At 45.5% G+C, this 25,250-nt stretch overlaps 2 protein-coding genes across 6 annotated transcripts in view; one reads left to right on the top strand and one right to left on the bottom strand.

Annotated features, from left to right (window-relative positions):
* Positions 1–19,325, top strand: part of LOC115323748 (protein shisa-2 homolog) — a 77,284-nt gene extending 57,959 nt beyond the window's left edge. The window contains exons 3-7 of one of the 2 annotated variants that reach the window (XM_029984128.3): positions 2,485–2,653; positions 3,653–3,777; positions 8,105–8,311; positions 9,489–9,603; positions 18,729–19,325. In XM_029984128.3, coding sequence (XP_029839988.1) covers positions 2,485–2,653; positions 3,653–3,777; positions 8,105–8,311; positions 9,489–9,603; positions 18,729–18,870 — 758 coding nt within the window. In that variant the 3' untranslated portion in view covers positions 18,871–19,325. Of the gene's footprint in view, positions 1–2,484; positions 2,654–3,652; positions 3,778–8,077; positions 8,312–9,488; positions 9,604–18,728 lie in introns of both variants that reach the window. The other variant, XM_029984127.3, reaches the window with a different exon arrangement.
* Positions 19,326–20,421: 1,096 nt separating this feature from the next.
* Positions 20,422–25,250, bottom strand: part of LOC8029474 (zinc finger CCCH domain-containing protein 18) — a 35,708-nt gene continuing 30,879 nt past the window's right edge. For all 4 annotated transcript variants that reach the window (XM_040505076.2, XM_040505077.2, XM_040221841.3 and 1 more), the window contains 3 exons: positions 24,022–24,487; positions 22,012–22,098; positions 20,422–21,315 (listed from right to left, as the gene is read on the bottom strand). In XM_040505076.2, the coding sequence (XP_040361010.2) occupies positions 21,259–21,315; positions 22,012–22,098; positions 24,022–24,487 (610 nt within the window). In that variant the 3' untranslated portion in view covers positions 20,422–21,258. The remainder of the gene's footprint in view (positions 21,316–22,011; positions 22,099–24,021; positions 24,488–25,250) is intronic.

The raw sequence follows: 25,250 nt of genomic DNA, 5'->3' as shown, positions 1-25,250 counted from the left end.
TCTATTCCCCCTACCTCCTGGAGTAGATGGGCCACTGGAAAATGCCTGTTGAGTTCCTTCACTTTTCCCGCGAGCCGGCGATAGTTCCATGGTGGGTGTGGGGCGTGGCCCCGATTTGGGATCTTGTTCTTAGTTGAGGTAGTCTTGGCTGTCGTCGATCATCGCGTTGGTGCCAGGTGAGTCTGACCCACCTCCGTTTGCTTGATTTTGAATCAATGAGCGGATGGCATCAGGAATGATGTCCCTGTATCATGACCTGAAGCTCCTTTTACAAGACCTCTCTAAGCACGCTCTGGATGATGTCTTTACGTTGGCCTTGATACTGGCGACCACTTTCTTCACAGATGCCCTGAATTGTGTCCGGGTTACCAAGCTTCGTCTCCGTCTGCTTTTTCTTCGGCCTGCTTTGCTACCGAGTATGTGGTTTGCCGCACTTGAGCAGCTTGTCGTTCGTTTCTTGCTTCCGCCACTTATCTAGTCGGTACTTGCGACCTGGACCCATTTGAGAGCTGCTTTCACGTCTTGCACCATTTTCTCTATTTCTTTGTGCTCGTTGACTTGTCCCGGTCTTTCCTCCCTTGGCTATTTGTTCAGGATTGTCCCGTTTCGCTTTCTACCACCCTGAAGCAATGACTGATTCCGGCCTTGCCAGAAACGCGTCATATCTGCTGTTCGTACGTTTACCCTTTCGGCTTGGCCTCGCGTCTGAGCTGTATGTTTGCTTCTCTCCATTTGGGGCAGGATGAATCGGTGGCCACGCGTGCCCTACCCCCTCCCGCCCTCCCCCCGGAGTTGTTACATTGTGGAGCGGTTTCCATGCAGCCACCCCCTTCGTGCGCGTGCTCTCTTCCACAGTCTCGGCATCTCTGCTCTTGCACGTTAGGGCAGATGTCCGTCTTATGCCCAATCCTATGGCAATGCGTGCGCACCACTGCCCGGAGTCTGTATAGCGCCGTACCCAAATCAGGCGATTGTAGTATGTGACATGTCTCCGTATGTTTTCGCCCTTCCTAACATGCACATGCCATACTGACTCGAGTCATAAGTGTAAAGCGCCGTTCACCCATATGTAACCGAGTAAGACCGAAGACACCAGACCAGTTTTTGAGCCTCTTGCGACGTCTTAGGATCTGCTCCGCTGCAGCGCAACTGGTCTTTCTCTTAGAACCTGGTGCCTTGGAACCTCTTAATATCTATTACAACCAGAGGACTGACGCCATCTATTGGGAATAGCAATGTAAACTTGGCGGTCCGGCATATTTGCTATTTCTCTCGCGCATTATTCTTTTTTTCATGGCTCGAGAAACTTTTGTCAACTTTATAAACGAACCTTTCTTATAGGTATTACGGAAAAACCTTCGCTCTTGTGAAATGCAGTTCCAGGGTCACCGCACAGATGGCGCCAGAGTGCCAGTGTGTTCTCTCGTCCTAAGAAATTTTAGGAGGCTCGTCTCTCTCGGTCGTGCCCGGTTGCAAGAGTGTGAACGGGCCTTAACTGTTGTCCGACTCTTCAGGTTGGTGGTCGAGATATAAACGGAGCATTTGCACACACTCTAAAAATGTCTGCGCGTCTACTTAGCCGCAAACCACTCAAAGAGTCAATCTCTGTGATCTACGAAATCAGCTCAGCGAATGATGAGGCGGAACATTCGTTTAGACCTAAAAATGAGGTCTGCGCTGTGGCATTACGACGCAATGCAAGCATGACGCTTTGCATTGAGCAATGCCACAGCGCAGTGTTTATTTTTAGGTCTAAACAGGTGTTTTGCCTCGTCATTCGCTGAGCTGATTTCGTAGATCACAGAGATTGGCTTTTCGAGTGGTTTGCGGGTAACTAGACGCGCAAGCATTTTCGGTACACTGATTTTTCCTGTTGATGTACCATTGCAAACATGTTTTCCCGACTGGTGCCTCACGCAAGCTAGCACGTCTAAACGTACGTGAGCGTGAACGTTGCAAGTTTGAAAGTCCATGTGCTTACCCGTGAGAGTAGAGATCCTGCTTGCAATTGTATTTGAATCCGTTGTGAAATTGGCAATTTGATTTGTGTAATATATATATATATATAATATTTTTCAGTCAAAAGTTTCAAATTAAGATTACACGTTTCCTGCAACCGATAAGAAGTTCCTTTTACATCAAATTTAGAAAACGTGGCCGTCGAATCGCTTAATTTAAGAAAACAAAATGGGAATGAAACAAAAATCAAACTTTACTCTTTTCCCCTTGCCTGTCAAGCGCGGCCTCAATAAGGCTTAACAAGTTCCTCTTATATTTTCTTTAAAAAAATGCCCCAACCATATTCGTACTTTTGCGGTAAATTACGACCGTTGTAGCATACTTATCTAAAGTTGGTTCCATCCGTTCCATCCGTACTTTTGAGTCTCTGTGCCACGGGTGAACTTCGAGTCTGAGGTTGCCGCTTTCCACGCACAAATTTCGCCTAGTGGTTTGTCGCATGTGAAATTCTTCCTCTTCCCGCAGTGCTGAGCAGCGAGTACTGCTATGGGTACACGGACAAGTTTGGCAAGTGGAACAACGGGTTCCCGTGTCCTCCTCAGAGCAGTGGCGAGCCCGTGTACTGTTGCGGCACCGCGACCGAGCCCTACTGCTGCCGTAAGAAGGACGATGACCCGCCGATGCCCGTGCACGAGTACGTGACGCTTTTCCTCCTCATTGAGGGTGCTGTTCGCGCTCATGTCGCCCACGCTGACGGTAAACAGCCACATGTCTCGCAAAAAAAAAAATTGTTGATTTTAGCGCAAAAACGCGTTCGAGTTCCTAATTCTTTAGTAAGAAACTTCTCCCAGTAGAAAGGGCTAATCTAAATCGGCATTTAAAAACGTTTGTTCAAAACACTTTGACTGAACTGTGATTTTCTATATAGTTCTGTCACAGTAATATTATTACACTTGGCCATAGACTGGCATGCAGGCCAAATCGTGGTAAGCAGGCCAAATCGTGGGATCGTTGTCTTTCTTAATGAACCTATATAAAAAGGAATGCTATTGACACAATCAAGGAGAGATAACTGTATACAGAAGGCGGCGAAGTTAGAGTGCATTTCTGCGTACGTGAGTCTTTCCGTACTAGTCCTTACAAGGGCTATAGGAGCATTCTATGATTCTATTCTCAGGCTACAAATAACCTTTGTCCTTATACCAATGCGGAAAGCTAGTTCGTCTGCTTCTTCGCAGGGGTTCTGGTGACGTCATAACGCCGAGCTCTGATTGGCTCTGACTTAAGGATAGTGGATATATCTAGGGGCTTTGAGGTCTACCCACTATCCTTCCATCAGAGCCAATCAGAGCTCGGCCTTCTGACGTCACCACAACCGCTGCAAAGGAAGCAGACGAACTTGCGCTCCGTATGGTTTTAAGCCGCGGTCGCACTGCTAATACATCTTACAAAAGAGTCTGCAGACACTGCCTGAACCCTTCCTCACTTTGCGGTTGCACTGGTTCTATATAAACTGACTGTAGACATGTTTCGAAGCATGCGCATCTATAAATCAAACAGGCTCCGAACATGCTTGAGGCCTGTCCGATGGTAATTCTGACATCGTGTCTGCAACGAACGCCGTTCCTTTTGTGCCATGTACGAGTAGTGTGAGGTGCGGCTTTAGGGTTCAAAGTCTCCGTACCCTTCCCAGCCAGACTCTGCTGCTCGGCGTGGCCCTGGGCACGTTGCTGGTGGTCGTGCTCCTCGCGCTGGGGGCCTGTCTGGTCTGCCGCCGGAGACTCCTCCGCAAGAACAGGCACCAGGCCATCAACGGAGGTATGGACGCCCTGCACCGCATGCCTCGTGCTAAGAGTGGCTTACAACTGAAAAAAAAAGCGAGGCGTGGCGATCTCCCTAGCAGACTTGTGTGTAACGCGTTACAAGTAACGCGTCGCGTTACTTCTATCTAGTTACTTTTTTTCTGTAACGACGTAACGAGTTGTACACGTTTTCACCTCAAGAACAGTGGTAAAAAGCAGTCCACCTCCTCTCGGAGCATTACTAATGTAATGTCCCTCTTTTTTCCGGAGAATCACGATATATGTAGGTTCACTTTTGGTTAATCTGTTATCTTATTAAGACGTACACGTTTCAAAAGCCGAAGGTATCGCTTCTTTCTCCGACATCGCAATCTTGTAAGAACTACTTCGCGCATCGTATAAACAATGCGAAAAACGTTTTGTTTTTTTTTTAGGCGAAAACGAGTATAGTTATTTTTTGAGAAAAGTAACGAGTAACGTACTTGGTTACTTTTTAAGCGAGTAACCAGTAAAAGTATTCAGTTACTTTTTTTTTTCATTAACGTTTACATGTTTGTTCCGGAGCATCTCTTTAGCATCCCTCCGCAGCCAATGAGATTGCGTCATTAGCTGATAAGAACGCTGCAGAACCAATCACGAGGAGTGAAGCTAGCGAGTCAGGTCCCGCGTTTTTCCAACTGTCGGTGACTACAAATACTTCGTTTCATTCGAGGTCCGAGCGCAGAATTCAAGGCTCTAACACACAAAGTCACGGGCACACATATTAAGAGCGCTAGTCACGAGGTATTTAATGCGCTTGATTTGCGTATCAGATAATAGAACACATACAGAACGAAGAGAAACGCCATGACGTTGTGCTTCTCATGCTGTTCGATTGCTCCTATCGACCGCAGCGTCAGTTGCGCTCGGACCTAGGAAAACAATGTACAGGGCGTTCCCGAGAAAAAAGAACCGGATTTTTGGGGCCGGCTAAATAAACTATACATCGCAGAAAGCTACTCGGTGAGAATGCGACGCTAGAGGCTTGGATATAGACCACTGAAAATTTGAAAGCATGACGTTCCTTACGTCAAAAGATAATTGAGAAAAAACAAACAAAATTTATCTATGAGCCGACGTCACCTAAACCTAATATCGTCAAAGCAAGCAGTAAAATTGAAAACACCAAGCATTTATTTCAGTAAAAATATATATATATACCGGGTGAAACAAGGAGACGGTAGGCTCTTTAAATCGACCGGAAAATTCGGTTTCTTAACCTATCGCGCTACGACTTTGTGCAGCGTTGCCCACAGATGGTGCATTTTTTTTGTAAAATTTGCAAAGAGCGAACTTACCTGAGGAAAACGTAAAGAATGAAAAAGGCTTAGCTCCTATGGAAACGCAGCGACGCCACCGGTCTGCAATCAACACGGCGCCGTTTTGCACGGTAGACAAGAGATGGCGCAACGAACGCCGCCAACGAACGAGCATACGGGCGCCGAGAGCCGGCCGAGGTATTCCTCAAAGGCTCTTTAGCAGACGATCTTTTCGACTCAAAAGCGGCGCGCGTTCCGCAGGCGGCGACAGTCGCAGAAACAAAAAAGACAGGCGCGGTAACAAGAAGGAACTGCAGTTCCTTGTCTGCTAATTACGCCGGCTCGCGGCGTCGTCTGCTCGTTCGTTGGCGGCAGTTGGCGTCGCGACTGCTTGCGCCATCTCTTGTCTACCTTGCAAAACGGCGCCGTGTTGATTGCAGACCGGTGGCGTCGCTGCGTTTCCATAGGAGCTAAGCCTTTTTCTTTCTTTACTTTTTCCTCGGGTAAGTCCGCTCTTTGCAAATTTTACGAAAAAAATGCACCATCTGTGGGCAACGCTGCACAAAGTCGCAGCGCGATAGGTTAAGAAACCGAATTTTTCGGTCGATTTAAAGAGCCTACCGTCTCCTTGTTTCACCCGGTATATATTTTTTTTTTTCAGCAAGAAAAAAAAACTACAATATTCTTCCTTGCTGACAAGAGTTTTTCACCGACATAAACCTCACTTTCGTCCACAATGTCAGTTCTTGTTTTGACGATATTAGGCTTATAGGTGGACGTCGGCTCGTAGAGAAATTTTGTCTTTCTCAGTTATATTTTGATCAAGGTAACGTCATGTCCTCAAACTTTCGCGTTCTTTGCCCCAACCGCCAGCGCCACATTCCCACGGAGTCTCAGCTTTGTGCGATACGTAGTTTATTTACGCGGGCCGAAAAACGCGGTTCTCTTTCCTCTCCTAAGAAAAGAGGGGCATAGCCTATCACGATCGCTCTTTTTGCGTGGCCGTTCTTATCTGCCTCGATGTCATCGGCTGCGAAGCGGTGATAAGATGATAGGGAGTCGCCACGCTCTGCGTTTGTTAAGCTGTCAATGATTATAGCACTCGAGTGAAGCTCGGAGAAAACAAGAATCGAATTAGCGGCACGATAATCACATATGCGAAGGCCGTTCAGTGCGCTGGGCCATAGCCTCCTCTATACTCACAAAGCCTGGCAGTTCGACGATGGAGCCATAGAGCGCCTAGCCGCAGATTTGGAGCGCGAGGATCTGGTAGCACAGGAAATTTCTCGGGGAAGCTGGTAGTGAGCGCACAGCTTTTGCAGCGGCGAGGACGCGCGAGGAACGCGAGGAGCACGAGCGGACATTCCATCGCTCGGGAGAGGTGTGTTTTGGCGTCTCGCCGCAGCGGGGCGCCCGTTACATGACTCTCCTCTCATCCGTTGTCTGCGCTCTACCTTTTCACTTTCGGCGGCCGCGTCTCATGGCGATATGCCAGGCTTTGTCAGTATAGAGGAGGCTATGGCTGGACAAATGGAGCACATATCGCTCGTATAAGCCGTCGACCGATATATACGGCCAGATAGACGGCTCCCGTTGCCGGCCCGTGCTAATGGCTGTCGTTAAAAGCTGTCACCATGGCCTGCCCGGCCTGCCTTACTTGACTGGTTGCCGGACACTCGTCATGTCAAGTAATGAGGCGGGTCGACCGACGGTCACACACAGGCTAGATTTATATTACAGGACCGTTTTTGCGAAATTCCCACGCACCAAGGGGCAAACGGGGTCCGTAGGTGATTGAGCGCGCAGAACGTATACCGGTCTCTTCAAGAATATTTTCTAATAAAAACACGAGTAATAAAGAAAAAGAACGAGTAAAAGTTCTCGCGTGCGCTATTAGCGACCTGACATGGGTCAATTGATTGAAATTTATTACCGGAGTGTAACTTTGGGTACGGAATTACTCTTGCCGCTGGCGCCGCGACTCCTGCAACTACAACTTGCCCTTAGACAGGAGGAACGATGCGTGTTACGCTTTGGGAAGAAGAGATATACGCTCTAAGAAACCTGGAGCCTCTGCTTTCCCCCAAAGCACTTGAGAGAGCCAATCGCTGCAGTCTACGGAGGAAGGGAGAACGGCCAATCACGAAACTAATATCTTTAAAAAAAAACAAAAACAAGAAAAAAACAAAGAAAAGAAGGACTGCACTGTGGTTTTGGGCGTGGTGAAGCGTTATGCTCAGTTCCACAGAGCAGATAGCTGTTTTTAGGCTTACGATTTCCTAGGCGAAAATCAGTACAGTTCCAGCTGGATCCCAGCTGGACTATCTCATTTCCAGCTGGGACCAGTTCCATAATCCAGCTGGAAGTGGGCTGATTTTCACCTGGGATATAGACTATGAGCTCGGTCATAAGCCGAGTTCGTAGATTGCAGAGATTGGCACTTCGTCTCCCAAGTGCCCCGCGGAGAAATACAGGCTCCAGATCTTGGAGTAAATCATCCCGTACGAACGAACAGTCGTACCAGTATATGCCCCATCTCACAAACATCTGCACTGGCAGTGCGGACAAAAGCACGGACAGGTGGCTTTAGAAAGTGCCTCACATATGCACGAGTTCTCGTACAAGCGAAAGTCTCACGCGCCTGTGCTTTTCTCTTTACTGGAGACATTTGCGAGATGGAGAGACCTTTCTCCCGCGCGCAAGATCCAAGCCGCCATAACTGCGCTTCTGCTGCCTCACCAAGATGCCTAGGCACTGAAATAGTAGTGGCAAATTCACATAGTGCCTACACTGTGAAAAAAGAACGCGGTGGTGTCGTGCAGTCAGTGATGAAGTGAAGAGTACGAAATAAGATGTAACAAAAAGTGAAGGTCGGTTAGGGCTGCACCCACTCGCAGCTGCTGTAAAGCGTCTATAATGAAATACCCCGGAGTATAAAGCGACCGCACTAACAACAACCTCAACGAGAGAATGAAGTGTGTGATGGTAGCATGAGGCGGGCTCCTGACGGTACGGCAGCGGTGCCCGATGTGCGTCCGCTCGCAGGGCCCCTGTACAGGATGCAGTGCGGCAGCAGCAGCGCCAACACCTACTCGTTCTCGGGACACGAGAGCGGCGCCACCACGCCCGGGCTCCCCCAGGGCACCCCGGGAGACCACGGCGCTCTCCCGGGCCACTTCTCCGAACTCGAGCCCCCACCGCCACCGCCCAGGAACCTGTCCAGCTTCAACGGCCTGCTCACGCCTTGTCCAGGTGGAGCGTTCATTCACGCGGATTCTCTAGTACAGACCTTTCCACCGGTTCCGTTTTCAGTGCTCGTGCTTATGGCGCGTGATTTGCTCGCTTGCCGAAGCGACGAACATACACGTACTGGGCTCGCACGCTGGGCTGAGGACTTGTAAATATAGGAATGGCGTTCACTGGCGGTCATAGCTGCTTGCCCGGCTGCTGAGCGTGTGCTGATGGCGAGCTTCCGCAAGTCTTTTGCAACGTGCATTCCGTACCACCAAGATTGTTGATCGTTAGCAGGCTATTAATGTGAGCTCGTTCTGAGCATGCGCTCTAAACAACACCCTCAAATATGGCACCCAGTTAAATCTAGGCTCTCTATTGTATATTGCCGACAGCCGCGCCACGGCGTGCCGTAACGTCAGAGAGTTTACCCGCACCAGGTGTGGGCACTGCGCATGCGCAGAAACCAGATCCGAATGAAATGAAGCGTCTGCGCATGCGCCGTGCTGACAGCAGCGCCACCGCAGCTGCGGGACATCAAGCCGCGTGACTCGGTGCACGTATGCCAAATGTTCCAATAAAGACCTAAAAAAAAAAAAAATCCTACCAATAGGGTGGTTGAGAAACAGAGAAACACTTTTAAGGAACAAACTGCTAGCCACGGCGCACGTTAGGGATTGCAAAATGCATACTAATTAGCTAAATAATTAACTAAGATATAGTAATTAACTTTTTATGTAGTGAAAATAAACAGATGGGCTTAAATATAAGCTTACTGAGCGTCATCAAAAACCCTTACATCGGTCAAAATTGGGAGGACGTGAAGCACGCGTGAAGCGTGGGGGTGCACTAACATTTTCGCGGGTGCAGCAGGCACAAGGCTGGCGATGCGAAAGTGAGACTTTTGAGTGTGTGTGTCGTTACCTGCCGTCTCGAGGTTTTTAAATCGTAATCAAACTTAGCTCTTTTTTTTTTTTTTTCTGTAAGCAGGAAGAAAAATAGGAATAAAATTTGGTACCATGCGTCAGTAAGAACGATTAACATATTCAGTTGCCGTTCGTAGGATCAGGTTCTAGTGGGGGATGCTTTTAGAACTGCCGCCGAGGCAAAATCCGTTGTTTTGGGTATTCATAGCGCCACGCGCTAAAAGATGTACCTCCATTGTTCCCTTACATTTGTTTCTTGTTCCTACTCGCAGCTGGTGGGCTCCACTACAACGGTCCAATGCCTCACATGGAGCCTCCCCCTCCTTACCAAGTTGAAAGCCCTCACTCCACGTTACTCCTTGGGACCATACCAACAGGCACTTCTGAGTAAGTGTTCCCGGGCCTGAACCGTCTTACCTAGAAATTATTATAAACGTGAGAGACATTACAATGCGTAATACAAAACCATTTCTTTATCTGCAACCGCGTGCTACTGTCGAGAGAGACGTTTACTGCAACATGCGACCGCAAGTGGTCTGCGAACGAAGTATAGTGGACGCTCTATATGGTCTATCAAAAGAACCACACTAATCGCCGTGAACAGCGGTCAGAATTCATCTCACGGCAGAAAAAGCTGATGGAAAGCAGAACTCATCGGATATAAATAACCAACAGCCAATCAAAAACAAACAAACACACATGCACACCCCCCCACACACACACACACAAACAAACAAAAAAGAAATAAGGTGGGTCGAAAAAAAAATGTTTTACTTGGGTATTGGCCTGGAGTTCAAGTATTCTACTAGTTAAAACAATACCTGCGTTGCTTCCTTTTTTTTTTTATTAATTTAGCCAATAAGCATGTTTTGCTCTTTAATATTAACAGTTCTAGAAGCTTTAGCTCAACGTTTTCCACAAAAGCGGGACGAAAACAAACGCTATCAGTACTACAACATTTTTTTTCTTTATAGATAGTAGTAGAAAAGTAGGTACAGCAGTGCAAATTATATGCGAATATTCATTCATACATATATGCATGATGAAGCAGGAACGTTTGAGCCCAAGCTTGTTACACTGCTATTCATGACGGTTGTGCGTCCAGCTGACCAAGGTAAGCCTGCGACTTCACATCAGACTTTCAGTAACACGTTAAGATTAAAAATACGTGTAAATATTTAATTTAATAACATATTTAAAAAAAAAACATCAAATTAAACAAAAATAATAAGGAGTAAAGTTATCCAGCATACTAGTTGCCCGTGTTGGCAAGAAATTGTCTTGAAAAGTCCGTCTTTTGTCCCTCTTCAAACCAGACTGACGAATTCCGCGAAGCACTCAGCTCTGCTGCAATAATTCTAACGAGAGCGAGAAAGTCGGTCAACCCCGATCGCGGCTCCAAATAGGGAATACACGAACTGGAGGATTTTGCCCGATACTCTTTGGAGAGTTGACATCCGGATCTTACACACTGTTAAAATATATCTGATTTGTTATCTTCTTTTTGTGTTTACTAAGATAGCACAGGATAGCCATGACAGACGCCGCAAGTCGCTGCCATGAATGAAGACGTTCTGTCAAGACACAACTACACGGGACTGGCAACCACTTCGTTCGCTTATGACTGCAGCGCGAGTGTTGTCTCACGATCAAAATATCCCGCGACTTCCCGAAGGCATGACAGGAGAAAGGAAGAAGAAATAATAATGTGTTTCTATGAAGCAACGTAACAACTGCAGCGCAGCTCTTCCATTACTTGCAGTGATGGAAGTGTTGCGCCATTTGCGCCAAATCACGCCCTGAACGAAAGTTCATGGCGCAACACGAGTATTGTTTTAATTGGTAGAATAACTGAACCTAAGCCCCATACTCGAATACGGCACTAAAAATGTATCTAGTCCTAAATACACGGGACCAAACGAATATCTCGTCTGTGGCATTGGGAAAAAATGTCGGCGTGAAAAATACACTTTGCAACGCTGTAACATAAAAAAAAAAAAAAAAAAAGATGAAAATTTTTTTTGTAAATGAATAAACACAAGAGTATAATGGAGAACTGTACTATAAATGTTAAAAAAATCGGAGACGTTGTTGGCGCTTCAGTCACCCATAGCTGCGTTAGGAGATTTGCGTTTTGTCCTTTGTCTCTTTTGTTCCTCTTCTCCAGGAAATATTTTCGTCATGTTGTTGTTGTTTTAAACTGCCCCTTGAAGTTTCAATTTAGAACAAATCTGGAACGTAAAAATTAAAATTTTCTACCGTAAAATACCGGGCAAGCGCCCACTAAAAATGGGGGGTGGGCGCTTGTCCGGTCATCAATTTTACATATAATTGTACTGTGCATATTTTTTCTGATCATAAAAGTTTGGGTGTGGGCGCCTAATGTGGTAAAGCAGATTTATATATTATTCGAAAAACAATGTTTATTTAAGAATATATGCCATACATTTTATTGTTGTACGCAGATATTAAATTTTTATTTTTAAATGACGGCTTAGAAACCTGTGACAAAACGTCAAAGAAGCCATGTTATTTGCGCTTTTGAGGCAAACAATTTAACCTCCACAATGCTGTCCATATTTATATAAATAGTTCCCATGGTCTATTATAAGTGAAAAATATTTGAATCAGAAGAAGAAAATAGATGGTGCTATGGAGAATGTGGCAGCCTTGAAATGGTGCCGGCTACTTCAAAACTTGAAAGTGATATGAACTAAGACCTAAAACATAATGATTAAAGAAGGAAAGAAATGAGTAGGGAGTAAAACACGGGCGTGACACGACCATACCAACACAAACACACACACACACGCACACAAAGAAAAAATAAATAGCGCCACTGAACACTTGCTACAAAACACAGCACAAAAACAGTTGATGCAATTGATGTTTTTCTTGTCAGTCTGTTGCATGTCTAATTTTCAGTTGGGATAAAGCACATCACCTACACTCACGCCACATACTGTCACGCTCACTCACTTGTGCACATACCTACAAACATATACAACCATAAACGTATGGCATATATCTTCACTTAATATAGACTTTTCATTCGGTGCCTTTCACTGGTGTACCACTGACATACAAAGAGGATGTTAATTCGATGTAAGAAACTTCCAGTAAAAACCACTTCGAGTCTTAATCGGTGCAGGAGAATGTCGCATTTCCTTTTCGTTCCAGTGTGTGGTGGAAATTTAAGGTCCGGGTCAATATGCGGAAGAAGAGCGTCTAGAGATTTTTCAGTGAACCATTGTCGTCGTGAATATTCCTCTCGGTAATGCCAAAGTAGTAGTTTGGCCTTTGTATGTGTGAACATGGTTAGTTTAAAATATTTCAGATTTCTGGTGTTAGTAGTTTGCGTAGTAGGTGTCACCAAACATGGCATAAACGAAAACTCCCAAAATCGAATATGCCGTTCTGGTGCAATCAAAATATTTTGCTCTTCAAATATTGTCAGGGACTCCAGAAGTTGATTTTATGAAGAGGGGCTGAAGTCAAGCATTTTGTTCTGGAGCCGAATTCCTGTCTTTTTATTTTTACTTATTGATTATTAAAAATAAAATATTATTTGCATGAAGTTCCTTACTTAGCATGTACATTTACTTTTCCTTCCTGGTTTATAACAACAGTAAGGAGTTTTAGTGGCTCGTACGCAAGAGCCTTGCGTACGCAGTACAATTGCGGGTCGGAAATGCACACGCGTAGAACGCAATATTGCGTTTTGCGCATGCAGCTTCCGACCGAAGCATTGAAGGCAGTGGCGGATCCAAGGGGGGGGGGGGGGGGGCGGTGGGGGCGATCGCCCCCCCCCCCCCCCCCCCAAACGCCTCGCCATTTTTTTTTTTTTTTTTTTTTGTGGAGCCATTGCTTTTTCCATTTTTTTTCTTTTTGCTCGCTTTTGAAGCACATCCCTTGGTACGCCAAAAAGTGTGGCCCCTACCGAAAAATCCGGTATAACTTTCCCTATCCGGAATATGGAACCGGAAATTTGTTACTGGAAACCCGAAATCCAGATTGCAGACAAAGGAATAATTTCTGAAAACCTAAATTCCAGATAGAATTCAGATAGATTTCCGGTTCCATAATCCGGATAGCGAAAAGTTATACCGGATTTTTTGGTAGGGGCGGCAACGCGAAGGGAGTGACGCTGTTGCTTCACTTTCAAGAGCATTCGCAGTGTTACTTATGCGCCATGAAGCCCCTGCTGTCTTTCTTTTGTACGTTTTGATCCTCCCAGACACCGAGAGGGAAATATGACTCAGGAACAACCAGGAAACTGGTACATTATGGACACACGCGTCATACAATGCCACATTGTCGCGTTTTGTCTCGCGCGTATCCCGTTACGTGAATAATTATTTCCGTAAAAAAAAAGCACGCTGAGCACTCAAATTTGGTCTGCATGAAGCTAATAAAACTTAGGAATGAAATTAAATTATACCTTGGTAGAAAGTCTGTGCCAACCGGGGCGTACTTCTCGAAGCGAAATCTCGCGCGGAATTATGCACCTCTTTGACGGGCGGTAAACTCGGCAATCTCAAATCGGCATTTCTTTTTCTCCGGAAAGGACTTGCCAAAGGCAGTCATTTATGGCTCACGCAAAGTGAACAGGCTAAGGCACGTCTCAGTGAAGCTTGAAATTTGTGTCTAGGTGATAGCTGGCACTAAACAAAAACTTTCGTTGGGTGCCTTCACTCCAACTGTCGCATTTTGTCCCGCGTCTCATTTGGCCCATCTTACCCTACTTCACTTTGGACAAACGCAATCTATTAGTTTTAAAGCTTCCCCCACGAGTGTTCGTGCGGTCGAGGTGTTTTTTGACATATCAGTAGTAGTAACCAGGCATTGTGCGCAGCTTTTATCGGCGCCCAGCATGCTCGGGCTCACAAGCGCTTAGCTTCGAAAGCATACACTGTAAAAAGTAACCGTCAAATTTACGGCGCTATACGCTAATAAAAACTACAAGTACGCCGTGAAGAGGAATTATCGAAATGGGAGGGCCTCCCATTTCGATAATTCCTCTTCACGGCGTACTTGTCATTCGATCACTCGATCGAATGACGTTTTAGTGAACGCCCACGTTTCACCGAATGACACTTTAGCGAATAGTCGGACGCCGCGAAGCGGCGTTTTCAGGTGGGCCAAATGGATTCCCATTTTCGTAATGAGCCGCCGCAGACTGTCGCCGCGAAGCGGCGTAAAACGCAGCGCGGCGGATGGGTTAACGCGCGCCCCGGTTATTCGCTAAAACGTCCATTCGCTCAAATGTCGCTGTTCGCTAAAATTTCATTCGCTCATGTGATATGGACCCATCTGAAATGCGCCGTAAACGAGCAAAAAAAACCGAGAGGGAAACGCAAAACTTCATGGAGCAAGAAAACAGAAAGAAAAGACGCACTTCGCTAATTGGTCACCACGCTTGACCTTTCGGAAGCTGCGGGAACCCAGAGAGTCTCCTCTCGCCCCTTCACCTCCTTTCTTTGTCCGCGCCAGCCGCGCCAGCGCAGAGCGTAACCAGCGTAACTGCCTTAACTGAAAAAGGAAAAAAAAAGAGAACTAAGAGCAAACAGTAGAGCAACAATGCGACTATAGCTAGAAGCATAAACAAAAGAAAGAAACGTTGGTTGGGACAACGCGGAAAGAAGTGGAAAAAGCTCACGTTCAGTTCATTTTCCCGCCTTCCCACCCGTCTCCGCGCCGTTTTGTCCTCGTTCGTTTGTGGCATTCCCGGATTTTTGTGCACCTGAAAATTTAGAGCGGAAGGCAACTGGATACTCGAGGCAGGTATTTCACTATCAATCTGCTGCTTGATTGGCAAGGATAGTGTAATGGTGGCATAAATACAACACTCTAAAAGATGTTTACTTGCAGAATTTGTAGTTTCTGTTCAAGCACGCTCTCGAATTCTTCAGTGTGTGGACGAAGGATGCTGTCGCCAGTTTGTTACGTATGATGCTCTCAGGTGTCATATTTTGAGAAGACATAGGCATTGGTACGCCTAAGGGAAGTTTGGTTGTTTCGAGGAGTTTGGAAAGCTTTCAGTGCACTTTGCCACCATGCCTAGAGGAGTGCCACACAAGGGAGGCTTTGCTAAAACATCTAAAAGGCCACATCACCGACAGTATTTTGTTTTCGTGTTCGTGCTCCAACTGTCAGAAGGTGTAAAATCATAGTTCGATCACGGCACATTTGAACTGGGCGCATTTACGAGTGACGGGTTTCTTGGGCGACGGCGCATCGCCTGCAGGCCCGCTTCAGGTTGAGGACTCTTCGACTCGGTCGACTAGTGCGGATTCTAATGAAGACGGTGCTCTTAACGTGATGCAATCCCCTAATGATAACTACGACGTGTTAATGTCTCTGTCTGCAGGAGAAAAAAGGAAGGCCGTACAATACGACCTTGTTTTTTTTTTGTACCTGAAGTTCAACGGAACGCTTCTTATGCCGGTATCAACAGTTCAAAAAACCATTTATGAATTTCAACGTCGGCATTTCTTGTACAAACAGTACATGTTCGGCCAACTTGCTGAAAGCCTTCAAAACGTGCTTGGTTCGGTCGAGGTTCATAACATCATTGAGTTCATAACATCACTATACAATGATGCTATGAACCTGAATACTACCACCTTTCTCGCCGTTTAAATTGCACCGTAAAAATAACGGCGCGCTGTAAAATTTTTTTTACCGCAAATTTGAAGGCCGACCGTAGATTTCTACGGTCCCCGTTTAAATTTATCGTAAACCAGATTTACAGTGCACCGTTATTTTTACTGTACAAGTTTGGCAGCATCAGCTGCCTGGTATTTGGCCGTAAATTTTACGGTCAAATTTACAGTCAGGACGCTACAGTGTAGCGTCCTGACTGGTGCCCCATACGAGCAGGCACGTATGGCGTGCACGTGAATATAGCTTTGGTAGGCTTGCAATTGCACGTGATTTTCCGCACGAGCAGAGACATTGCGTTGGCCAGATGCCCAGCTTTCTGAGGCTATGCAGTCAAAAGTACGGGAGCGTGTGCCTTGGTGTGCATAGCCACAGAAAGTTCAAAGAGTTCATCCCCTACAGGTAAACCGATACAAAAGCTCTCAAGATCTATATTATGTTATCAGAGTTTAGTAAAAACGATGACTCCACAAAAAATATAAACACTCCCCCCCCCCCCCCCCCCCCCCGTTTTACGCCGAGGAACCGCCCCCCCCCCCCCCCCCGCCCCAAAATGGAGGTCTGGATCCGCCCCTGATTGAAGGGCAACTCCGCTTTATTTTTGGTTGTGAAAAAACAATGCAGTTCTCTTCAGTATTGCCTAGGGAGACCACACACCAAATATTACGACGCAGTTCTGTCTAGATGTTTCTTAAGGCCCGTTCACACTCTTGCGACTGCTTGCGACCTCTTAAACCTGGGTTCTTTAAAACTTCTTAAACCAGAGAACACACTGGCGCCATCTATTGGGAAGCATAGTAAACTCGGCGGTCCGGCATATTTTTTTTTATTTCTCGCGCAATATCCTTTCTTTTTTGGCTCGAAAAGCTTTTGTCAATGTTATAAACGAGCCTTTCTATGGGTATTACGCACATTTGACCTCGGAAATCCCGCAAAACCTTCGCTTTTGTGAAATGCAGTTCTAGGGTCACCGCATAGATGGCGCCACATTGTCAGTGTGTTCCCTCATTCTAGAAACATTTAAGAAGTTGTAAGAGATCTCGTCTCTCTCAGTCGTACTCGGTCGCAAGAGTGTGAACGGGCCTTTAAACGGTCCGGCAAACTTTGCAACTTGCCGAAATCGGCTGACTCGAGCGGGTGAATTCAGGCGAATTAAGGCGCAACCAAAAGCGCAGTCAAGGCTGCGGCGTGGGCGTAGCCCACATTGAGCTAAACGTCATCACCATTGCCCCCTTTTGCTTGTTTTTACTTCTCTGTACGAGCGTAGCGGATGACGTCAGCAACGTTTCCTCTCGGCGCTCAGCGGTGTCCACGTGACTGGCGCCTGCGCAGCGCGCTTCTTGGGAGCCGAACGGCCGACCTACCATGGTTCAACCACAGTGGGTCGGCCGTTCCACCGTTGTCGACTCACCGTTTGTGATTATTGTCGCTCGGAGTGTCGTCCACACTACGGACACTACGTGCGCAGACATATGCCACAGTTGTGCAGACGTCATCGAATGTCGTAGACCCCAAAACGTGGCAAAGGGTGCAGACGAAACTTTCTGCGCACGCCCGTCGTTGCATAGATGATCACGTGACATCTCGTACCACGTGATGGCCATGTTCTTGGCGGCCCGAGGCCATTGTTGCCGGACGGAGCCGAAGTTTCAGTTTCGATTTCCGCTCGTTTAAAAATAATTTAAAAATATATATCCCATTTTTCGCGAAGCAAACGACGTGGTGTCTTTTACAAGGGCTTTTTAATGCAAAATCACTCATTATCCCGAAATCTTCGGAATTAAGCGGAGTTGCCCTTTAAAGGGATACTACAACGAAATTTCGGTGCTTATTTTATGCTCTATGTGCATTCAAAGGAGCAGCATCACATCGAACATACCAATATCTTGTCAAAAAGGTCACGAAAAGGAATTTTAAAACGAATTAAACGATTAGCAAAGAGCACCTGGTGGATGTCGCTAACGCCTCGCTTGTTATGCCCATCTAGGAACCTTGACAGCTAGTGACGGAGGTTGTCTCGCCTCCGGTCACGGCAAGAGAAGAGGGGCAGGAGGAACTCCCCTCTTCCCGAGAATGCCTTTTGTGTGTCGCAGAAGTCGCTATTGTCCCCCTACAAGATTACAGAAGATTAACCCGTCACTCAAAATTCGTACAAAAGCAGCCGCTTCGGTGGCTGGAATGACTAAGCCATCCTCTCGACGTCAGCCTTGCTGTAGCTTTGCTCGTCCTGAGACGACCTATGTCACGATTGCGTTGGATGTCACGTGGTCTCCGCTGGGCCTTCTTCGAGCGCTTGCCAGAGTGGGCCGTTTATAACGAAAAATACAGCCACCAGGCTCAAAATAGAAACGTGCGATTGTCATTTATGGATATTGTGAATCATATTCAACCTATTTTTGAATTCGACGGGAATATTTCAAATTTCTTTGAAGTATCCCATTTACGCTAAAAGAGCTAAAAGAAAACATTTCATGGTTTCTATAACATAGCATGCTAAAATAAAACCACAAAAAGGACTGATGAAATAGATACAACCGTTGGATCATGGCTGAGCAGTGGTCCACAGTGTAAGACAACTTTGCCCAGTCATGCTTTGAATGAAGCAGAGACCCGAGTGTTCCCAACTGCCACTGAGAGCTCCAAGTTGTAATTTCAGGCAATATGCTAGACGATAAAACTATACCTTTCAAATATAAGCAAAAGCTCAACATAGCAGGCAGCGGCACTGTAGTTATTGCTTCGCGTGACCTTGCTCCATACTGCTTTGCATACTACTGTCGACAACTTCCCCAATAACCCTCACATTACGCAGAAGACGTAACTCCCCTCCCACCCTTTGTCTTCCACAGGTTCAATCAGCCCAGTTTTGCCACACTGCACGTCTCTGAGCAGCGGTCTTCAGCTCCGGCACGTTCCCAGCAAGCACAAAGGCTGCCCCAGCAGCAACAAATGGGGGTGCGGGACCCACTTTACTGGTGCACTAAGTTTTGATCTAGACAGAGGACAGTGTGCGTGAAGAACTGCGGTGCAAGGCTCTTCTTGCTGGAAGGTGTGCTTTCACCGACATCCATCGCATGTGTGCCAAAGGATCCAGACAATATGTGCAAGTGACACAAAAGTTGCGTTCGTACTGCCACTGCTCAGGCACAAGGTCATTCATCATTGTCTATACTAATGTGCGATTGTAACATTATATTTTATATAAAAGCTGTCTTCTGGCATGAAGCCTCTACTACACATAGTTTTTGGAGACTTGATTTTCTTTAGAAAGGAACAGCAAGGTCAAAAAAGAAGTAAAGCCTTTTCAGTATACAACAAGTATAGAGTATTACATGATTTACTTCAGTGCGGGAATTTCAGAAGCTGTGCTAATCTCTAATCTTTGAATTGATTAAAGTATACTTGGTTGCGGCATTACAAGAGCAATAAACGGTACTGCATATCAAGGCATCTGCCAGTAAGTTAATTACTGTTAGTTGGCCAGCAATGAAATGCAAGGTACAAAAGGATGCAACCGTTGCTCCACTACCACTTGAAGGCGAAATAAAGTACAGCCACAATCGACACACTGTCAATACAAATATTTAAAAGAAAAATAACTGCCCGGCTTTGAAATAAAACAAATTTTTACTTGCTACCTTACATTATTTTTAATATAAAACTAGCAAATAATTACGAGTGTTAAGGAAAGAAAATGCACACTGTTAATAATCTGTACATATCTGTGTTTATTGATGTCAACTAATAAAACTTCAAATAGTAAAACAACAAGATTCCTGTACATCATGTAAAATTGTAAAACATGTAAACAAACAGTTTAAAATCCTGTAAAGAGACCAGACATAGGCAGGTGCCTATTTGCAACACTTAGGTAGTTCTTCCATCTAAACATGTCGTATGAAGGCAGAACGTACAGAGATCTAAATTGTGGCTTCGGCTTAAATTTGATGCATTAAAGCTTGGCATACTACAGCATATTGAAAGTGTGTGCACTTTCTATGTAATCAGAATTTCTAATAAACTAAATACAACACAGATATAGATGGAAGAGCTATGCCACTTGTACACAGTTGCAATAGTACAAAAAAACACTGGTTACAAACAGTACAATTGTATATTAAGAAGGCATTGCATGCTTGGTCTGCAAATAATCAAATCTGCATCCAAAATGGCATGCATAGAATATAACATGGATCACAACTGCTATTTCTATTGATCTGTCACAATACAGGGTGTTTGTTTTAATTGGCAGATTCTTTTACACAAGGGGGTGACCATTACCTGGATACCATCTCCACTGTGAACTAGTCATGCCCATCGAGAGTTCAACGGGAGATAAACTAGGATGATATGTTGGACGTATAAGACACTATCTTGCAAAGTGAGAATGCCCATAACACACCATCAAAAGCACTATTCTCAGAAAAATGCACAAAGAGACATTAGACTAAAAAGTTATGAAAAAACCAGCTGAACTAAGGAAAAGGTAGAGATAGAAAGAAAGACACCCGATCGCTGGCCAGCGATCGGGTGTCTTTCTTTCTATCTCTACCTTTTCCTTAGTTCAGCTGGTTTTTTCATAATGAGTAACCAACTAGCTCAGATTACACCAATCGTGACTAAAAAGTGCAATGCTGTGGATAATTTTTCACATTTGATTAAATCAGCAGCATGTAACAGACATGAAACTAGCAAAAAGGTTTTCCTCAGTTGGTGTTGAGTGTCATTGTTCTATGCACCATCATGGATGGGACTTTCAGCACACTTTTTGCACCCATACTGAAAATTAAACGGCCTAAAAACAAACACTAACTGTTTTTAGCCCACTGCCTTTCTTTGGAAATTGACTCAAATCACATTGCCTTTCTGCAAATTTAGAAAGTTGCTTCAGCCTCTAGTAATGGCTACCTGCAAACCAGAAATTATATATAAAACATTAATCCCAAGACCAGTAAATAAAAAATTGATTGAATCAGTTCGAGTTAATTATTAAACTGGTGGTGATAGTTAACCTCGCATTGAACGTCTGCAAATCTATGAAACAGCTGCCCCTACTACTGATAAAAAAAACACCCTCTATAAAAACTGCAACAAGTTGGTCCCTTTAACACATGCAACTGCATCATTATATAAGAGTGCATGCAACAATGCTGCACAAACAGTGCAGGCGTGAGAAGCCCCCAGCATGGGAAAAAGCCTCAATATTTTTTTTGGAATCCCCAATTCTCAGAATAAAAACTGTGCTGATCTCAGAAATGTATGAGTATCTTCAGGTGTCAGGTATGCATTGAAGAGAAACTACAATGAGCACATAAATAGACAAAGCAACACAGAACACTTGGTCAGTCGCTTAATAAACAACAATGCATGGCAAAGCCCTTAGGTCTTGGATTTCAGCAAGTTGTTCTCCATCTCGCGTTGCTTGATGAGCAAACCCTGAAATCAGAGTGTCACATTAGTGGTACTACATACATTAATGATATCTGAATGTAGACCTTTGAAAATATGAAAACTCCAACGGAATCGATGCACGTTGGGAATGTGACATTTACTCTATGTTTAATACATAGTGTACTAAAACAAGCATACTTTATTTCGAGAAACAATGAATTCATCACAAACTTTCTTTAAAATAAAATATCAGCCAGTGAATGGAAACCCCTAAAGTTTAAAGATCTGAAAGGTCACTGCAAAGCCATTGTTATTATTGCACCAATAGCATGGTGCAGCTATTTAGGTATTTATTTATTTACAGTGCCTACCAACAGCCAGAAGCTTAAGACTGTACAGCACCAAGTCAGTTTACAAAGGTACTGCTGTAATGCTGTACTGCAGCAATAGCATGGTGATAATCAAAATGGCTATCAATGTGCAGGTATCTTCTTGTTTATGGTTGTGGCTTCACACCGAATCGTACTCAGTTTGATATAACATAAATTGTGCAGCAGCATAGCCAGTCATAAGCACTCGCAAGGCTTAAAAACCGGTCGTGGTACAGTCAGTCGTAGTCAAATGCAAGTGTGAATCAGCCTTAAAGTCGGCAGTAGCATTGATGCCAATTAAGTCCATGCCTCAACCTTCAAGCGAAATGTATTGAAGCCAAAGGGTCAAACAGCAATTCCAGTCTCTCACCTGCCTCAGTGAAGACAACTGCTGCAAGATCTTGTCTTGTCTCGGAGTTGGACGGCCCGTGACAATCTCCGGGTGCACCAAGGGATCCTGGTAGGCATGGCAAATGCAATTCTGCGCTGACAATTTTCCTCATGCCAGTCTACTGACTTCATTGCACATGACACACCACTGCCTCTTTTTCACACAAACTCAACTTTCCTAGCTTTTAAGTAGGTACTCAAACAAGAATAGTAGGGTCTCCAAAGATTGGCCTCATTAATTTCCATTCCTCAGTTTAGTTCACAATATCAAACAACTTCAATCTGGATAAGGCAATGACTTCCGTGTGCTGTTCCTAAACAATATCACTTATTGCTGACACATGCTCAATTATGCCATCATGCATTGACATCAATTCTTCATTACATATTAGAGCTTCATTGTAAGGCAACGCTTTTAGAATGAAAAACTGAACATACAGCTCTTCAAGGCATTAGCTACAAAGCAATGTAGAGCGCAAGTTCGTCTGCTTCTTGAGCAGAGCTTGCGGTGATGTCAAAACACCGAGCATTCCATGGCTCCAACTGGAAGAATAATGGGTACTAGATCTCAATGCAGCTAGCATTGAAGTCTACCCATCCTTTCAATCGAAGCCAATCAGAGCTCGGCGTTCTGACATCGGTGCAACACCTGTACAAGAAGCAGACAAACCTGCGCTCCGCATTGGATTCCGGAGATTGGTTGGTGCATACTGAACAAGCACATGTTGGATCATGAAGCGAGAAGCTCACATGTGTTTCCTGGCATACAACAGCACAGCAACGACACTTGCAGCAATAAAGACTTATCCGTGAGAGACCTGTTTCAGCGCCATACCACTGAGGTCACACTGGTCGTTGGACCGAGATGGCAGAATCAGACTAATTCCAACCTCGACCGTCCACCACAGATAAGCAAGCAACTTATGCCTGTGGCCCACTGAAATACGTATATTGCACGATGCAAAGGTCAAGTCAGAGAAACAGAAGAATGCATGTAGCATCAGGTAGCCTACCGCAAGTGAAGAATTCAATTCCCCATCTTTTCCATTTTTAGCCTGGATATTTGAGAAAAACTCACTGATTAGCTGAGTATAGCGAAGAGCTCTAGAAACCTTGAGAAAAGCAAGAGTGAGGCATTAGGCTTGTAGATGGTTCCCTGTTGCGAGCTGAACTGAGACGGTGTAGTTCTCATACTTTTTAGCTACTACTCGTCTCTGGGCTTCTCTACTATGACCTCTACTAAATTTAGATCCATGTTTCGAGTCTAGCAGCATATCTGAACAGCTCTTGACTGTTTTATAATACCGACAAAGTTGTGCGTGAATCTTCTAAAGCAGTGTCAGACAAAGTGAGCAATAATTTGTTTTAAAAATATTCCCCATTCTAACTATTTTTGATCTCAAATCCATCTCTTTAAAACTAACCATCTTCGGCCACTGAGGGATTTTTTCAGTGGCAGACTTTCCGACAATGTTATTAGAACTCGGACTTTTAGGTGTCTAGCCAGCATTCAGATGGCTAAAATTGAAGGACGCAAAAAATTAAAAAAATCTTAAACAATTTTTGAAAAAAGAGAAAAGTTTTCTTGGCTATACATATAAGCAGGGTGACCCCCTAAGACTGGAAAGGAAAGTGTGGCTACAAAATTTGTGGTAGGGGCCAGGTAAGAGCCCTTTCCACAAGTTCATCAAGCAACATTGGCACTCGCCATTGCTTGGACACGAAGAGCGTGATTAGATCAGAGTGTCTGCCAAACGCTGACGCAGCGCTCGTTTTTAACACAAGCTGAACCGAGTTCACACTGAATGCTGACGCAGCCCTCGCTCATGTTCAATACATGCTCAATGTATGTGAGCAAACAATGACGAGTAGGCGTTGGCACAGACTTCTGAAAAGAGTCTATTACACGAATGAGGTAATGACATTGCTACGTAGGTTGTGTTCAGTCTCAGCCATCTCTTAACACAGTCACAGTTCTTGTTGCTCTCACCTGGGAGGAGCTCCGCGGACCCTGCCTGACTGGAGACGGGGAGGTGTTGCGGACCCTTCCGCATCCGGTCACACTCACAGAGCGATGGCGTTCTGCCGCAGCGGGCCGCACTCTGCTTTCGTCACGCCGGCCCGGTGAAGACATCCAGTCCTCCCCCTGAGACGTCGAGGAGTCCCCGAAGGACTGCCGGGGAATGTAGACCTCCTGGCTGCGCCACCGCTTCCGCGTGGGCGGAGGGGACCCCAGCAATGCGAGGTTTGCGCGACCCTGTGGCGACGGGAAGTCAACCTTTTTGCGCAGTGCCGGAACGGGAGGAGACCTCAGGGAGTGGCACGCTGGGGAAGCCAGGAGCGTTGGGTCGTTGCTGTCCTCGTCATCGCTCTGAGTCGTCGTGTTCGGGTCGTGTTGAGACTCTTCGTCAAAGCAGCTTGGCTCGCGAGAGGGCACCTTGGTGGGTTCTCTTGCACTAAAACATAAATTAATAAAAAAAAATCAAAGAAAATGAAAAAGAAGAAAAATAAATGAGAGTAACTGTAGGACTGTATTGCTTCGTATACGCAAAAACATTCAGAGTGCCTTTATGCCATCGTGTAACGTATGTCAAGGCTACAGTAGCCCGGTGCTTGTGTGATTTGCTATCATTCGAGCTTCATTGTTGTTTCTGAGTCACCTCCAGAGTATGATTCAGAGTATTTTCACGCTGTTTTCTTTCTCTCTCTCGAGATTCCACTCCTGCGCCTGATCCGTACTCGATCTACGACACGACTCCTCGGCGTGCAGTAACTAGAAAATGCATTCTTTGTTCTTGCTACAAAAATTTCCAAGGTCTATAACCGTACGGCTTGCAAGTTTGTTTGCTTGGGTGGTCGCAAGCATGCGCCGACACAATGGCGTGTCAGCTACAGTCACAGCTCCACGTGAGAACGGCGAATCTTTCAAGCGTGCCCTCCAGCACACGCTCTTCGCTTCGTTTCCCAATGCCCGGTCACCAGCACGCGCTCCTTGCCTTTCGACACGTGCCGTGGCTGCGCGTGCACGCTCGAGGCACTGCAAATATTTGGGAAGGACAACCACACACTGCTCTTACTAACAGCTGTTGCCGTAAAAGTGCACCTGCATTGTGAAGAGGAAACCCCAATGAGCCTGCCTCACAACTTCAATAAGCACCGGAGAGGTCTTTTAAAGCGGCTCAAAATTCTCTGCAATCATACCTCCTGCCCCTTCTAGCC

This window comes from Ixodes scapularis, unplaced genomic scaffold, assembly GCF_016920785.2.
Source record: "Ixodes scapularis isolate PalLabHiFi unplaced genomic scaffold, ASM1692078v2 PGA_scaffold2__306_contigs__length_199485367, whole genome shotgun sequence".
Lineage (NCBI taxonomy): Eukaryota > Metazoa > Arthropoda > Arachnida > Ixodida > Ixodidae > Ixodes > Ixodes scapularis.
This window is presented reverse-complemented; position numbering and strand designations above follow the sequence as displayed.